Source organism: Heterodontus francisci, chromosome 8 (genome assembly GCF_036365525.1).
Source record: "Heterodontus francisci isolate sHetFra1 chromosome 8, sHetFra1.hap1, whole genome shotgun sequence".
NCBI lineage: Eukaryota > Metazoa > Chordata > Chondrichthyes > Heterodontiformes > Heterodontidae > Heterodontus > Heterodontus francisci.
Genome location: NC_090378.1, coordinates 106,601,256 through 106,617,995, shown reverse-complemented (window position 1 = coordinate 106,617,995; position 16,740 = coordinate 106,601,256). Strand labels below are relative to the sequence as shown.

Sequence of the window (16,740 nt, the reverse complement as noted above, 5' to 3'; positions counted from 1 at the left end):
TTCTCTCTTGTTTGAGATAGTCGTTGCCTGGCACTTGTGTGGCATAGATGTAACGTGCCATTTATCAGCACAAGCCTGAATGTTGTCCAGGTCTTGCTGCATATGGACACAGACTGCTTCAGTATCTGAGGAGTCACGAATGGTGCTAAACATTGTGCAATCATCAGTGAATAACCCCATTTCAGACCTTATGATGGAGGGAAGGTCATTGATGAAGCAGCTGAAGGTGGCTGGGCCTCGGACATTACCCTGAGGAACTCCTGCAGTGATGTCCTGGGACTGAGATGATTGACCTCCAACAACCACAACCATCTTCCTTTGCGCTAGATATGACTCCAGTCAGTGGAGAGTTTTCCCCCTGACTCCCATTGACACCAGTTTTGCTAGGGCTGCTTGATACGCTCGGTCAAATACTGCCTTGATGTCAAGGGCAGTCACTCTCACCTCACCTCTTGAGTCCAGCTCTTTTGTCCATGTTTGGACCAAGGCTGTAATGAGGTCAAGAGCTGAATGGCCCTGGCGAAACCCAAACTAAGTGTCAGTGAGCAGGTTATTGCTGAGTAAGTGCTGCTTCAGAGCACTACCGACGACACCTTCCATCACTTTACTGATGATCGACAGTAGACTGATGTGGCGGTAATTGTCCGGTTGGATTTGATTAGATTAGAGATACAGCACTAAAACAGGCCCTTCGGCCCACCGAGTCTGTGCCGACCATCAACCACCCATTTATACTAATCCTACACTAATCCCATATTCCTACCAAACATCCCCACCTGTCCCTATATTTCCCTACCACCTACCTATACTAGTGACAATTTATAATGGCCAATTTACCTACCATCCTACAAGTCTTTTGGCTTGTGGGAGGAAACCGGAGCACCCAGAGAAAACCCACGCAGACACAGGGAGAACTTGTAAACTCCACACAGGCAGTACCCAGAATCGAACCCGGGTCCCTGGAGCTGTGAGGCTGCAGTGCTAACCACTGCGCCGCCCATTTGTCCTGCTTTTTGTGTACAGGACATACCTGGACAATTTTCCACATTGCCGGGTAGATGCCAGTGTTGTAGCTATACTGGAACAGTTTGGCCAGGAGCGCGGCCAATTCTGGAGCGCAAGCCTTCAGTACTATTTTCTGATTGTTGTCCCGGCCCATAAGCTTTTCAGTATCCAGTGCCTTCAGCCATTTCTTGATATCACGTGGAGTGAATCAGAATGGCTGAAGACTGGCATCTGTGATACTGGGGTCCTTGGGGAGGCCGAGATGGATCATCCACTCGGCACTTCTGGCTGAAGATGGTTGCAAATGCTTCTGCCTTATCTTTCGCACTGATCTGCTGGGCTCCTCCATCATTGAGGATTGGGATATTTGTGGAGCCTTCTCCTCCAGTTAGTTGTTTAATTGTCCATCACCATTCACGACTGGATGTTGCAGGACTGCAGAGCTTAGATCTGATCCTTTGGTTATGGGATCGCTTAGCTCCGTCTGTTGCACGCTGCTTCCACTGTTTGGCATGCATGTAGTCCTGTGTTGTAGCTTCACCAGGTTGACACCTCATTTTTATGTATGCCTGGTGCTGCTCCTGGCATGTCCTCCTGCACTCTTCATTGAACCAGGGTTGATCCCCTGGCTTGATGATAATGCTAGAGTGGGGGATATGCCGTGCCAGAAGGTCACATATTGTGGTTGAATACAATTCTGCTGCTGCTGATGGACCACAGCATCTCATGAATGCCCAGTTTTGATTTACTAGATCTATTCAAAATCTATCCCATTTATCACGGTGGTAGTGCCATACAACACGATAAATAATGGAGTTACGTTTGCAATTTTCCAATCTAAAGGGCCAGTTCCTGAATCGAGAGCACTGTGGACGATAATGGCAAAAGCATCTGCAATTTCCTCATTTCCCTAGAATGTCAGGTATATTATCCTCTTCCTCTACTCTAAAGACTGACACAAAATAATCATTCCACAAGTCTGTCATTTCCTTATTTTCAGAGAAATCAAGGCGAGAGCAGATTCGAGGATGTGATTCCTCAATGTGAAGCCAGGACTTTGTTTCCACGAGGACTGTGTGGTGGTCTCTCCTACCAATACTGTCTGGGATAACAAAAGATTATATAATGTCAGGAAGTCTTTATCATTCCGGGAGATTATTTTTGCCAAGTATCTCCCTATTTCTGCTGAAATTGTTGACACCAGCTGTGCTGTAGTTTCACAGGCGCTGGCTGCTTTTCAGTCTCATTCACCTGGTCAGTGGTCATTTGTAATATGCAAACCAGATAGTGAGGCAGTTGAATATGAGCTGAAATCCTCTTTCAGAGGCTGTCTTCACCAACTGAACCATCAGAGTAAAGGCCTGCTCAGGTCACGGAAAAAAAACCCGACCTGAACCCGACAGAACCACATCAGACCCGGGCCTGTCCCAGCCCGAGTCCCTCCATTTTTTCCCGACCCCGACCCGACCCGACCACAGGAATGTCCCCTTTACCTACCTTGCGATTCCCAATCTGCAGGAAGCTGCAGCATGAACGTGATGACGTCATAGAGACACTCACTTGCTCACTGCGCAGACTCAGAGTTTCCTTCTTTGACGTCCCGGACTCCCAGCTCAGCTAGGTTTTTTACTTTTAACACTTCTTGCTGTGTGTGTCCAACCCGGACCCGGCCCAGCCCGACCCAACCCGAGCCCGAAAGCCAGACCCAGAAGAACGACCCGAACCCGACACGTGTCGTCGGGTCCCATCTGGTTCGGGTTGGGTAACAGGCCTTTACATCAGGGTATTGCTATTGTGTTGTGAATTTCAGAGCATATGCTATTACCAAATCATGTGGGTAAGATGCTGTAATATACACAAGATCAACACAGCACTGCGCAAGTTCCCTTGTCTGACCTTGAACAAATAAGTGACTAATTATTCTCCTCAGCCCAGAAACAATTGCACTTCTTGCGCAGTACATGAACTTTCATGCCATCGTTAGTAGACAGTCCCAAGGGAATACCATGAGTGACAGTAAGTGACATGAAACCACTGGGGATCGAGCCATATTAGCATATTCAGTCAGTATATCTGTGGTGCACTCTGTCTGGGCCTGAAGTCAAATCAGGCAATGTTGCTTTAGATTAGCATAATGAACTTTCAGAAGATTGAGATGCTGTCACATTGCTCTGATTTCTAAAGTCTTCAAATATTCTTAAAAACTGTTTATATTTCAGACCAGATTTCAGGAGAAAAGTACTTTAGTAGTCACCCAGCACTGCGTCCCCCATTTATATTTCACAAAAGCCCCATTATTCATTAGGATCTGACAAATATAGCAGCTGCTTCTAAGATCCACAGAAGAAATGGGTCTCCTCATCTGATGAAACAAGATAAATTGATACCTTTATGTTGCAATAGCTGATGGTGATTGCAATTTTTAAAAGAATGAGTATAACTATTGCCGCAGCATTGCCCTTGTGTCAGACAGATCCTCCACTGCTGAAACTCCTATCCTCGAATCTGCTCTGGCCTTGATTTCTCTGAAAATAAGGAAATGACAGACTTGTTGAATGATTGAGGAAAAGGATAATATCCCTGACATTCCAGGGAAACTAAATGAATCAAGAACTGGAACTCACTAAAGTTAATGTAAGCAAAAAGCAATATTAGAAAAATGATGGCATTAACAACTAACAAATCTGCAAAGAGAGCAACAGAGTTAATGTTTCAGCCTGATGACCTCCTTCTGGTCCCATAAAGTACTTTGGGACATTTTCTATATTGAAGGCATTATATAAATGCAAGTTGTTGCAGATTTCCTTGAATTTCACCTGTGTTTCCTGGATACTATTCCATGTATTGCCACATGTGGAAAGTGAACAGGAAAGTGGAAATTGTTCTTATATTTTAATAGGTATTGAAGTTGAGTTGTGGCTCTATCTGTGTTTGGGCCTGAGTTCCAAAGTCATTGGGTGTAGTCACAGAAACAATAACCTTCAGTGATGGAGGGATTTTGCAGAGTTGGAGGAGTAGAGTGTGTAGACTGGGACATATGCCTGGGGAAGATCAGTCAGTTTGGGGAGAGAGGTAGGGGCACATGAAGACAATGGGAAATTTCAGTACAGGTGACTGACCAGATGTGAACCAAGCGGTTAGCTCAAGGTTGAGCAGAGTGCCAAGGTTGTGTCACCATCTGGTTCAGTGTAAGGACAACCAGGGAGCTGGAGGCAGATCCTTACCACATAATAAGCTTGCCAGCAAAGTTGAAGCTCATGGAATAAAAGGAACAGTAGAGTAGCAGCTTAGATATGAAGTTGGCTGAGTGAAAGGAAACAGAGAGTAGTGGTGAATCGTTGTTTTTTGAACTGAAGGAAGGTGTAGAGTGGGGTTCCCCAGGGGTCAGTTCTGGGTCCATTGCTTTTCTTGATATATTTTAATGACTTAGACTTGGGTGTACAGGGTACAATTTCAAAATTTGCAGATGACACAACTCTTAGAAGTATTGTGAACTGTGAGGAGGAGAGTGTGGACTTCAAGAGGACATAGACAGGCTGGTGGAATGGGTTGACATGTGGCAGATGAAATTTAATGCAGAGAAGTGTCAAGTGATACATTTTTGTAGGAAGAATGAGGAGAGACAATATAAACTAAAGGATATAGTTCTAAAGGGGGTACAGGATCGGAGGGACCTAGGGGTAGATGTGCACAAATTGTTGAAGGTGGCAGGGCAGGTTGAGAAAGTGGCTAAAAAGGTATGCAGGATCCTGGGCTTTAGAAATGAAGGCATAGAGTAAAAAATGCAAGCAAGTTATGATGAACCTTTGTAAAACACTGTTTCGGCCTCAGCTGGAGTATTGGGCACCGTACTTTAGGAAGGATGTGAAGACTTTGGAGAGGGTACAGAAAAGATTTACGAGAATGGTTTAAGGGAGGAGGAACTTCAGTTATGTGAGTAGATTGGAGAATCTGGGGCTGTTCTCCTTGGAGAAAAGAAGATTAAGAGGAGATTTGATAGTGGTGTTCAAAATTATGAGGGATCGAGACAGAGTAAATAGAGAGAAGCTATTCCCATTAGCAGAAGAGTCGAGAACCAGAGGACACAGATTGAACAGCTTTAAACAGCAGCCCTCCACTAACATTGATATTAGGTAAATCTAGTATTGCTGAAGAGAGAACATCCAATGAAAAAGGGCCAAATCCATAATTCTTTCCCCAGCATCAACATTTATGGAGCAAGTAATTAATGTAGGATGTTGTTGTCATATTTGTAAAATAACTATATCCTCAATAACAAAAAGGAGGCATCTCAGAAATCACTGAGCTCTTACTGTGATGTGCCTTTCAGCTTGCTGAAACTACCCAAGTCACCATTCAGGCCCTTTTTAAAGGTTGTTATTCTTTCACAGTGGACAAATGATAGAGTGATTACAGGACAGAATGAGGCCATTCGGCCCATCGATCTTGTGCAGTTCTCTGCAACAGCAATTATCTAGTCCCACTACCCCACACTTTCCCCGTAGCCCTCTAAATTTTTTCTGTTCAGGTGTTTATCGAATTCCCTTTTGAAGCCATGACTGAATCTGCCTCCACCACCCTGTCAGGCAGTGTATTCCAGATCCTAACCACTCATTGCGTAAAACGTTTTTCCTTAAGTTGCCTTTGGTTCTTTTGCCAATCACCTGACATTGAGGAAGTTTCACCATATCACACCTTTTAAATAACTGCATATGAGAATCCAGCTCTGAAATCCACGTTGTTATCTGAATGAGCACCAGTTGCCTGAATATATCTAGAAGAGTTTCCAGTAGAAGTGGTTTGCAATATTAAAGACATTTGAATTCAATTATTGGCTAGTGTTTTCAGAATTTTTTTTCTGAATAGTAATAGCCACCGGTGACAAACCTTATTTAAAGTTTGAATGAGTATGCATGTTAACTAGCTACATGAAAGCTGATTAACATACAAGCCAACAAGCAAGAAGCAGTTAGCTCTGTCATCTTATCCCACATTGCACCTCAGACTCTGAAACCACAGTATAGTCATTTCCAACACAGACTCATTACCTTCATGCACAATAGCCACAATGATCAGCACTCCTTCCCAACTTTAACTCAGGCCCTCAGCATCTGTGCACTGCATAACCACAGTATGTCAATTTAATCAGAAGCTGGCTCAGATCATTCAAAAGTAGTAACTCCTGTTTGTGAAACTACTGTGTCTACACTGCAAGGAGAGTTATGTCTCTCTCCAAACTTTCTACCTCTATCCCTGCTGCAGATCAAACTGACTCCTTTTGAAATGTGCCAGGAAAGGGACTCAAGGGGGTTGGTGGTGGGGGTCGGGGGGGGGGGGGGGGGGGAACTGGTTTGTGTGTGCAGTTTCCTACTTCCATTGATGTTTTACAATCTTCCTTTGAATATTACAAAAGCAAGTGACCCAAAGTGCATTCCACTGAAACTAAATGAAGGATTGAAAGGATTTAGATGCATCTTTTGTTTCGCTGCAAATGAGGTTTGCATTTCTCCAAAAATAATGCTTTAGATAAAAACTTCAAGTACAAAAGTAATTTCAACTGTCTTCCAAGTTTGTTGTAATATGTTACATCAACAAAGTTTTCGTTAAAAAACTTACAAAAGGGTTGAGATATTTCATCATTGCTGGATGTCATTTTGTTAATGGAATTCAGAGAAGTTGACGGGTCAGTAAACAACTGATATAAGCAGCAGGTCTGGGTTTAGACAAGACTTTTTGCAACTAATAGCTGCACCATTCCAAGCAGAGACAAGCACATGCCAACTTCGCTTGATAAGGACTTGGATCGCATCAAGAGCTGATCACTCTGGTTTGTATTCAGTTGGATTTGGCTTCAGCTTTGTTTCATCAATCAGACTAATCCTTTCCTTCTAGCTCTGGATTACAGCAGAATGCAAAGGGGATGGGGAATCTCGAACACAGGGGCACAGTCTCAGGATAAGGGCCAATCATTTAAGAATGAGATGAGGAGAAATTACTTCACTCAAAGGGTTGTGAATCTTTGGAATTCTCTACCCCAGAGGGTGATGGATGCTCCATCGTTGAATACATTTAAGCCTGAGATAGACAGGATTTTGATCTCTCAGGGAATCAAGGGATATGGGGAGCAGGCAGGAAAGCAGTGCACAAATGCTAAGGGCCTGAGTTAAAGTTGGGAGGGAGTGCTGATCATTGTGGCTACTGTGCATGAAGGTAATGAGTCTCTGTTGAGGATCAGCCATGATTGTATCGAATGGAGGAGCAGGTTCAAGGGGCCGTATGGTTCCCTGTTCCTATTTCATATGTTCTTAAATGTAACTCAAACTCCTAATCCTCTTATGGTTACTTGCATGATTTTATGTAGAACAATGTTGCCTTAGTACACAGCACATGATTCTCCAGCATTCCCGCAGTGCTGGAGCCTCAACTATTTGCAATCTATATAAAAAACCTGGATGAAGGGGCCAAATATATGGTAGCTAAATTTGCCGATGACACCAAGATAGGTAGGAAAGTAAGTTGTCAAGAGGAGGTAAAGAGTCTATAAAGAGATATAGATAGGTTAAGTGAGTGGGCAAAAATTTGGCAGAAGTATAATGTTGGAAAATGTGAACTTGTCCACTTTGGCAGTAAGAATAGAAAAGCAGTATATTATTTAAATGGAGAGAGATTGCAGAACTTGGTGGTACAGAGGGATTTGGGTGTCCTGGTTAGTATACAGGTACAGCAAGTGATTAGGAAGGCAAATGGAATGTTGGCATTTATTGCAAGGGGAATGAAGTATATAAGTTTGAAAGTGACATGCTCCAATCACAAACAAGAATCTTAAACTTAAACAAAGCCAATTACGTAGGCATGAGGGGAGAACTGGCTAAGGTAAATTGGGTAAATAGACTAAAAGGTATGGTGATAAATGAACAGTGGGAAACTTTTAAAGAAACAATTCAAAATGTTCGACAAAAATACATTCCTTTGAAAAACAAAAACTCAGCAAGCAAGGTCCATCCGTGGCTCACTCAGGAAGTTAAGGATAGTGTTAGATTAAAAGAAGAAGCTTACAATGTTGCAAAAAACAGTTGCAAGTCTGAGGATTGGGAGTGTTGTAGAAACCAGCAAAGGGCCACCAAAAAGTTGATAAAGAAAAATTAGAATATGTGAGTAAACTAGCCAGTAACATAAAAACAGATTGTAAGAGCTTTTATAGGTATATCAAAATGAAGAGAGTAGTTAAAGTAAACATTGGTCCCTTAGAAGTAGAGATAGGAGAAATTATCATGGGCAGTGAGGAAATGGCAGAGGCATTGAACAAATATTTAGTGTCTGTCTTCACAGTAGAAGACACAAGTTCCATACCAGAAAAAGACAGTAACCTAGGGGCTAAAAAGAGGGAGGAAATTAAGGAAATTCATATCAGCAGAGAAAAAGTATTGGAGAAACTTAAGGGACTAAAATCTGACAAATCTCCAGGACCTGATGGCCTACACCCTCGGGTTCTAAAAGGGATAACTTTTGAAATAGTGGATGCGCTAGCTATGATTTTTAAAAATTTCTTCGATTCAGGAATGGCCCCATCAGATTGGAATTTGGCAAATGGTACACCGATATTCAAGAAAGAAGGGAGAGAGAAAACCGGGAACTACAGGCCAGTTAGCCTAGCATCAGTCATCGGGAAAATGCTGGAATCTATTATTTAGGAAATCTTAACAATGCACTTAGAAAAGCACAGTATGATTAGCACAAGGCACAGTATGATTAGAACAAGTCAACATTGTTTTACTAAAGGGAAATCCTGTTTGACAAATTTATTAGAGTTTTTTGAGGACGTAACTAGTAGGGTAGATAAAGGGGAAATAGTAGATATAGTATACCTGGATTTCCAAAAGGCATTTGATAAGGTGCCACACAAAAGGTTAATAGGCAAAATAAAGGCTCATGGAGTTGGGGGTAATATATTAGCATGGATAGATGATTGGTTAACATACAGGAAGCAATGAGTGGGCATAAATGAGGCATTTTCAAGTTGGCAGGCAGTAAATAGTGGAGTGCTGCCAGGATCAGTGCTGGGGCCATAGCTATTTACAATCTATATTAATGATTAGATGAAGAGACAGAGAGTAATGTATCCAAGTTTGCTGATGATAAAAAGGTAGGTAGTAAGTTAAGCTGTGGGGAGGACACAGAGAAGCTGCAACACTGGTTAAGTGAGTGGGCAACACGATGGCAGATAGAGTATAATGTAGGGAAATGTGGTCATAAGAATAGAAAAACAGAATCCGTTTTAAAAGGTGTGAAATTTGTAAGTATCGATGTTGAAAGGGACTTGGGTGTGCTTGTACAAGTAACGCAGGAAGTTAACATGCAGGTACAGCTGTTAGGAAAGTGCTTCCATTTTTAAATATTTTTTGAGGATCATGTTTAAATATTGTGGAAATTGATTGGTTTGAAAGACTGAAGAGATTCCAGAGATGCTGGACTTTGTTCTTTTTTTTTAAAAAAAAGGTCACTGGAAGGACTTGGAACTTTGTGTAAAAACAAACCCTTACTGGAAGTCAAATGTCTTAAGCTAAGTAAACAGCAAGAGCCTTGATGACTAGGGGAGTTGTTTACAGAGTAGTGACATGTCAAGATTTATGGTGGTCAAGAGTTGGTCTCATTTTTGGATATTGTTTTGGTTCAGTTGGGGTTAAGCCTGCTAAGAGCGAAGCCACCAGCGCATCCTTTTCCACCTCTTTGAGAAACCTTGAGAATCCAGTGTGGGAAATAGATAAACTGATGCCGCATTTCTCCTGAAAAGCCTGGAAAAGCCCAACGTCGCTGGAAGAGAACTGCTCCAAAAAGATCCCAGTGACAGCTGTCTACTTGCATCAGAATGCCAGACAAAAGGGCGTTCCGTATCTTATGCTTTTGCTCTTCAAGAATTAACAAGTATTCGGCCAAAGTATGCTTTTGTCCTTTTTTGTAAAGAGATCTCGGCAGAGAAAACGTCTTTATTTGTTCTTTAACTGGTGTGTGTGTGTATGTGTGTGCATGTGTGTTGGGTTAATTTAGAAGGGAACTTTCATATTTCAACCTGTGTGTTAATAAGCTTTGCATCTTTACTGAATAAGTCTTGTTTTATAATAAATTAGTAATTTTGTTGTTTATTAAACAAACCTGGTTGGTGGATTTTATTCGGAAACTAAAATAAAGTATATAATTGGCGATATCGGTAACTGGGTAAAACATTTAAATATATGTTGTGACCAGTGAAGAAGTGGAACTAGAGAAAGACAGTGCACTCCTCCAGCCGCGGTTGTAACACAGCAAGCATTTCGGAAGACAAATAGCATGTTGGCCTTTATTGCAAGGGGATTGGAATACAGGAATAATGAAGTATTGCTACAATTGTACAGGGTTTTGGTGAGACCATATCTGGAATACTATGTGCAGTTTTGGTCTCCACATTTAAGAAAGGATATACTTTCATTGGAGACAGTACAACAAAGCTTTACTAGATTGGTCCCTGGGATGAGGGGGCTGTCCTATGATGAGAGACTGAGTAAATTGGGCCTATATTCTCTGGAGTTTAGATGAATGAGACGTGATCTCATTGAAACATTAAGATTCTGAAGGGCTGGATAGGGTAGACACAGAGATTATTTCCGCTGGGCAGAGAATCTAAAATGTGGGCACAGTCTCAGAATAAGGGGCCGATCATTTAGGACTGAGATGAGGAGAAATTACTTCACTCAAAGGGTTATGAATCTTTGGAATTCTCTACCCCAGAGGGTTGTGGATGCTCCATCGTTGAATACATTTAAGGCTGGGATAGACAGATTTTTGGTCTCTCGGAATCAAGGGATATGGTGAGCAGGCGGGAAAGTGGAATTGAATCCGAAGATCAGCTATGATTGTTTTGAATGGCAGAGCAGGCTCGATGGGCCATATGGTCTACTCCTGTTCTTATTTCTTGTGTTCTTGTGTACAAGTAGGGAAGTTTTACTGCTGCTGTACAGGGCCTTGGTGAGACCACATCTGGAGCACTTTGTACAGTTTGGTCTACTTATTTGAACAAGGATGTAATTGCATTGGAGGCAGGTCAGAGAAAGTTCACTTGACTCATTCCTGGATGATGGGTTTATCTTATGAAGAAAGGTTGAACAGGTTGAGCCTTTACCCATTGGAGTTTAGAAGAATGAGAGGTGATCTTATTGAAACTTGTAAGATCCCAAGGGGACTTGATAGGGTGGATATTTCCTCGTAGTGGAGACTAGAACTAGGGGACACAGTTTAAAAATAAGAGGTCTCCCTTTTAAGACAGTGATGAGGACAATTTTTCTTCTCTCACTGGGTCATTAGTCTGTGGGATTCTCTTTCCCAGAAAACAGTGGAGACTGGGTCATTGAATTTATTCAAGGCTGACTTAGATTTTTGTTAGACAAGGGAGTCAAGGGTTATGGGGGTGGACAGGAAAGTGGAGTTGAGACCACAATCTAATCAGCCATGATCTTACCGAATGGCAGAGCGGGATCAAAGAGCTAAATAGCCTACACCTGTTCCTACGTTCCTAGCATTTCGGGATTCACTATTCAGTGATACACTGCAAGGTTTCATGTCCACACTGAACTGGTATTAATTTAAATTTCCTTCATCCTTGTACACATGTAGAAACGTGTTTCGGTTTTCTCCTTGCACTTCTGGCATGCCCAGACATGACCTGACTGATTTTATGTTACAGGTTACATACACAGGAGGAAGTAAATGTTTCAGTTGTTCATCTGTGGCAGAGAGAGACAAGTGGATGGAGAACCTTCGGAGAACAGTGCAGCCAAACAAGGTAACTACATTTAAGCACGGACATATTAAACAGCTTCATTCAACCAGTTTGTTGTCCTTTTAACTAATGAAGGAAGTTGGTAACAGGGTTATCAAATCTAGTTTATTATAATTTGGATTTTAACCAAGCTAGTAGGAAGCAGTGTTAAATTACCAATAAGAGCAAGTGATGTCTTGTGTTTACCTGGTTTTACAATCAGTAAGTGATATTGACATTTTTCAAGGTATTCTGCTTTAGTGCAATACTGACTCAAGGAGTAGGATATCCTGTGGTGAAGTGGTTCCCTTTTATATCTCTCCCATAAAGTGTGGAAAAATGTGCTGTAGGAGTGATCCACACTCCAGGAATAAAAAATTGAAACCCAGGAGTCAAATCAACTGAACATAGATTTTATTGGCCAGCACTCGAGCAATACAAGCAAGCTAGACTCCTATACTCTCATCTGTTGGAGTCTCGTGGGGGGCCAGGAGCTCTAGGTTATTCCTAATCCTGAGTTCACCTGACACTGTTTCACATTTTACATATATTTACAGGTTTTGAAACACACCTACTTGTACAGTGTACTTTATTGGCAGCTGTCACTCATCTTGACTTAGCAGGCTAGTTTTGTCATGAAACTGTGAGAGACTTCAGAGTCTTGACATCTTACTGAGTCATTCCACACCTATTATTTGTACTACACTTTACACTATCTGTTTTTGCTCTGTTTTATCCGAGCCTCCCTCCCTTTTATTTCCCCTCAGCCTAATTCTCCATACCACTCTGCAAACCCATTGTTTCTTCATATTGTATGCTAACTACCCCAGTGTGCTTTATGATTATGCCAAGCCTTTGGCCTGTCATGGTCCACAGTCCTACAAAATCCACCACAGCAAGAGGAGATGTGACATTTCCAATTAGGTTGAGCCTGATCGTGCTCAGCTGGTATCATCCACAGATTGCTGCTTGTACTGGATCAGCAGAGCTCGGTGTCAGATCCATTCCTGAATGCTAATCCAGAGCTGAGTCATTACATAACTGTATTCCAGATGCGTGCAAATCAGCAGTCACTATTTCATGACGCTGATGTTCAGGAATGAAATGGAAGCATATTCCAATTGAGGGTATTGAGTACATGTAAAGTACTGAAGTAATGCTGACTCTTTTCCAGTAATTCACTGAGAGTTATCACTCAACCTACTTTAAGCACCTTTCATTCATTTAGTCAGTTTTATCCCATCCCTTGCAACCAGATAATCAGATATATGTGATCTTCCCTTAGGGTTCAGATTACAATTATGGATCAGTAAAATACTGTCATGTAGAAAGGAGCTGCACTGTCAAAGGTCACTCTGTACTGTTGGGGGGCTGGAATACAATGGGAACTGATATTTAGACTGTCATGTCTCCAGGCTGTGGCAAATTCACTGATAGAAAGAAAATGATAATGTCACAATGACCTTTCTGAACAAAAGAAAGGGGTTGGAAATGTTCCTTAATCTGTTCCTGGACTGCAATTTTCATAACTTTAATTCACCATGTTATAAAGTATTCTGTATATTTGTTGTGATCTTGGAAGATGCAGAATGTAATTAAGTGTATGCTCGTAAGGTCTGAATAATCGCATCAGTCTCGCTGATCTAATCTGCATCTTTCCGCTCCTAACAGTAATGCTATTATTCACCTCTCAGCCTTGTATAGTGCTGTTAGGACACTGTCTTCTGTCTTCAAGGACTGTAAGATCTTGAAACGGTGGGTGTACTCTGATTTTGGCAGTGTTCATATCTGTGGCTGACTCTTTGCTTTCATTTTGTGCGCAGTTCACTGTCACATTCTGTTCTTCTTCCAGGTCTTTTCATTGCTGCTTGCCGGCAAGTAAAATGCTGGTGTGTTCTTCAAATAAATATCAATATGATGTACAGCTTGTGTGGTGTTGTGGGACTGCATGAGGCAAACGTTGCATTGATGTCAGCGGGGCTTTTACAAAACTGCAGCACATTACAGTGTGCCTGCCTGTGTGTACATGGCATCACTCTGTCCCTTACTCTGTTCATACTGTCAGTCTTGTATGACCACGTGAGCAAACTGAATTGGCTCCCTCAGGGCTTACAGGGCCCATAAATCACTCATGTGGCAATATGTACAAGTTACCCACCCAATACAATTAATTTTTCATTCAATTAACCCTATGAATAAATGGTTTCTCACTGCATTTGCCAGCTGCTTGTAAGTGCACCTGCTGCAAACTTTCACCAAATTAGAATTTGTGTCAGTACTATCAATGGGGCTTGCTCAGCCTGGTCCAGTTCCCTTCTGGTAATGGATTACTTGTGTGTGTATATAAACAGTACTGTTACTTTCATGTTCTTTCTGTGTTTTTCATCATTGATTAATTACTGCAGTCTTCCACCTGTAGTTTTTAATTTTTCTGGACTCATATCTGCAGCTTTATCTGTTATCTTGAAATGTCTGTTAATTTAATTTAATGCTGCTCACATTGCACAGCTCTTCAGTTCTCTGAATGTTAAATAGGATGTTCTTACTTTGGATCTATTGATTGTTTGAAGATAGGTTAACTTATTGATTGCACATGGAGGCCATGCTAAGCACCCTGGCACTTCCTTTTGATTGGGAACCAAAGTAACCCAAGTAGTTCTGATAACAGGCGCCATGTCTCTGTTACACATCCTTTAAACCCATCTTATGCTCAATCAGCATCCTTTAAAGTCCTACCGAGGAATTTTTCTGAGTGCAAAATCCACGCTTCTCAGACCATGTATCTTCGATGGCCAAGTGGGTCGATGGTTAACCTGCTCTGATAGTGCTGGGAAATGTGTGCAAACAGCCCAGGCTTGACACCCTGTGTCAAGCTGCAGTTAATCCTGCTTAGGTTAAGTATGCGGCATCAGCTCAGTGCTAGCCAGAGGACGGCTTCTGTGATTGTATCACAGCAGCAGTGCAGAGAATCTGATTTCACTTCATCACCCTGTGGAAGGCTACTTCAATGCTCAACCACACAGTACTCAATGTAAATATGTCACAGCTTTGTCTCTACGGTTTATCAAGAAAGTTATTATTGTGTTCCATCACTGTGATTGCATTATTTAAAACAAACTATATTTGTGAAAAAAATTAGTCATGAAATCATGTCAACCAGCAAAAAGTGTTTTCAACCCCGTCCCTCTCCCCCCGCCACTCCCATCCACCCCTCTTGGAATTTCAACAAATAATTATTGGCCTGGATTTCTTTGCAATTCTTCATGAACATTAGTGAGAGTGACCATTAGTCCATAAGCCCTTGATTGGATTTGCATTATAATCTTCAAGGGGAGAGCTGATGATTAACTGGCCAGTTCTTCAGTTAAATCCTTGTTGACTGTTGTAAGCACACTTGAAGAGAGGACACTTTAATTCTTGAGTGTGACTACTGCCTTCAATAACCACTCCTCGAGATTCAGTATTAATACAAAGCTATCTTGATTTGTGAACCCAAGAAAAGCTGTGTATTGTACTGATAAACTTGATTATAACATTTTCTGTTGAATTGCCATGGAGTGGTGGGCAGGATGGCTACTTCTGTGATGCCCCATGGCCTTTCTCAAATACAGGAAACATGATGAATCAACACAGTGAACTTCACAGAATCTTTTAGGGAATTGTGGGAAAGCAAGCTAGGTTGTAGTCTTCTGTTCTTCCTTGGAATTCGGTCTTTCTCCTGCAGAAGACTTAACTTTTAACTCCTTCCAGAAGGTAACACACGCATGCACTGACTGACAACCAGAAAACTTGTCAGTTTTTCTGCCCATCCCAGGTGTGCTCTGTTACTACTGGACTTGTCCAATCAAAGGAGCACTTATCATTTTTCTGCCCCTGTTACCAGGGCTTCTGCTATAAGCCTAACCTGAGCCATGTGACAATTAGCAACAGTGTTGCCAATCCAGCTCCCTCACTGTCCTCTTGATTAAAAAACTGTTCCAACATTTATTTAGCTTAACTATAAATTTCTTTTAAAAATATTTTTAACAAAAAACTGAATCACTTTCATAACAGGTCAGTGTTTGATTCTAGATTCATTGGAAGCAAGTGCCAGGCAGTTACTCATAGAAAAGCAGGAGAAGTTGGAGGGCGAAGCAACTCAGGCCAGTGCCCCATACCTCGCTTCCCAATTCCTCCCATCATCACTACCATAATCAATTTAAAAAATGGCAAGGATTTGAAGTAGGTTATCTGGGTGGGTAAGAAAAATAAGTCAAAAAATGAACTGACTAAGAAATATTGATGCATGCACTGTTTTATATTCATAGGACAATTGTCGCCGTGCAGAAAATGTACTTCGTCTCTGGATTATTGAAGCAAAAGACTTAGCCCCTAAAAAAAGGTACTTTTGTGAACTGTGTCTAGATGACACGCTATATGCACGAACTACCAGTAAAATGAAAGCAGATAATCTGTTCTGGGGTGAGCACTTTGAGTTTTACACTCTGCCGATGGTCAGGAACATCACGGTGCATATTTACAAGGACATGGATAAAAAGAAAAAGAAAGATAAGAATAATTATGTGGGACTGGTTAATATTCCAATCACCAGTGTCACTGGACGACAGTTTATAGAGAAATGGTACCCCGTCAGCACGCCTAATCCCAACAAGGGGAAAGGTGGAGGCCCTTACATCCGCATCAAGTGCCGCTATCAGACAATTGCCATCCTTCCTATGGAGCAGTACAAAGAGTTTGCAGAATTTGTCACCAACAACTACACCATGTTGTGTTCTGTGCTGGAGCCAGTCATCAGTGTGAAGAACAAAGAAGAGATGGCCTGTGCACTCGTTCACATTCTGCAGAGCACTGGTCGAGCAAAGGTAGGCATAGAAATGGCCACTGCAGTAAAATCAGGACCTCGTTCAGGTCATTTTTAAATGATGGTAAATTAAACCTGTGATCAC

The 16,740-nt window shown here is 41.8% G+C and overlaps 1 protein-coding gene across 8 annotated transcripts in view; it reads left to right on the top strand.

Annotated features, from left to right (window-relative positions):
* rasal2 (RAS protein activator like 2) overlaps positions 1-16,740 on the top strand; it is a 466,188-nt gene that overhangs the window by 389,546 nt on the left and 59,902 nt on the right. For all 8 annotated transcript variants that reach the window (XM_068037871.1, XM_068037872.1, XM_068037865.1 and 5 more), the window contains 2 exons: positions 11,720-11,818; positions 16,102-16,656. In XM_068037871.1, the coding sequence (XP_067893972.1) occupies positions 11,720-11,818; positions 16,102-16,656 (654 nt within the window). The remainder of the gene's footprint in view (positions 1-11,719; positions 11,819-16,101; positions 16,657-16,740) is intronic.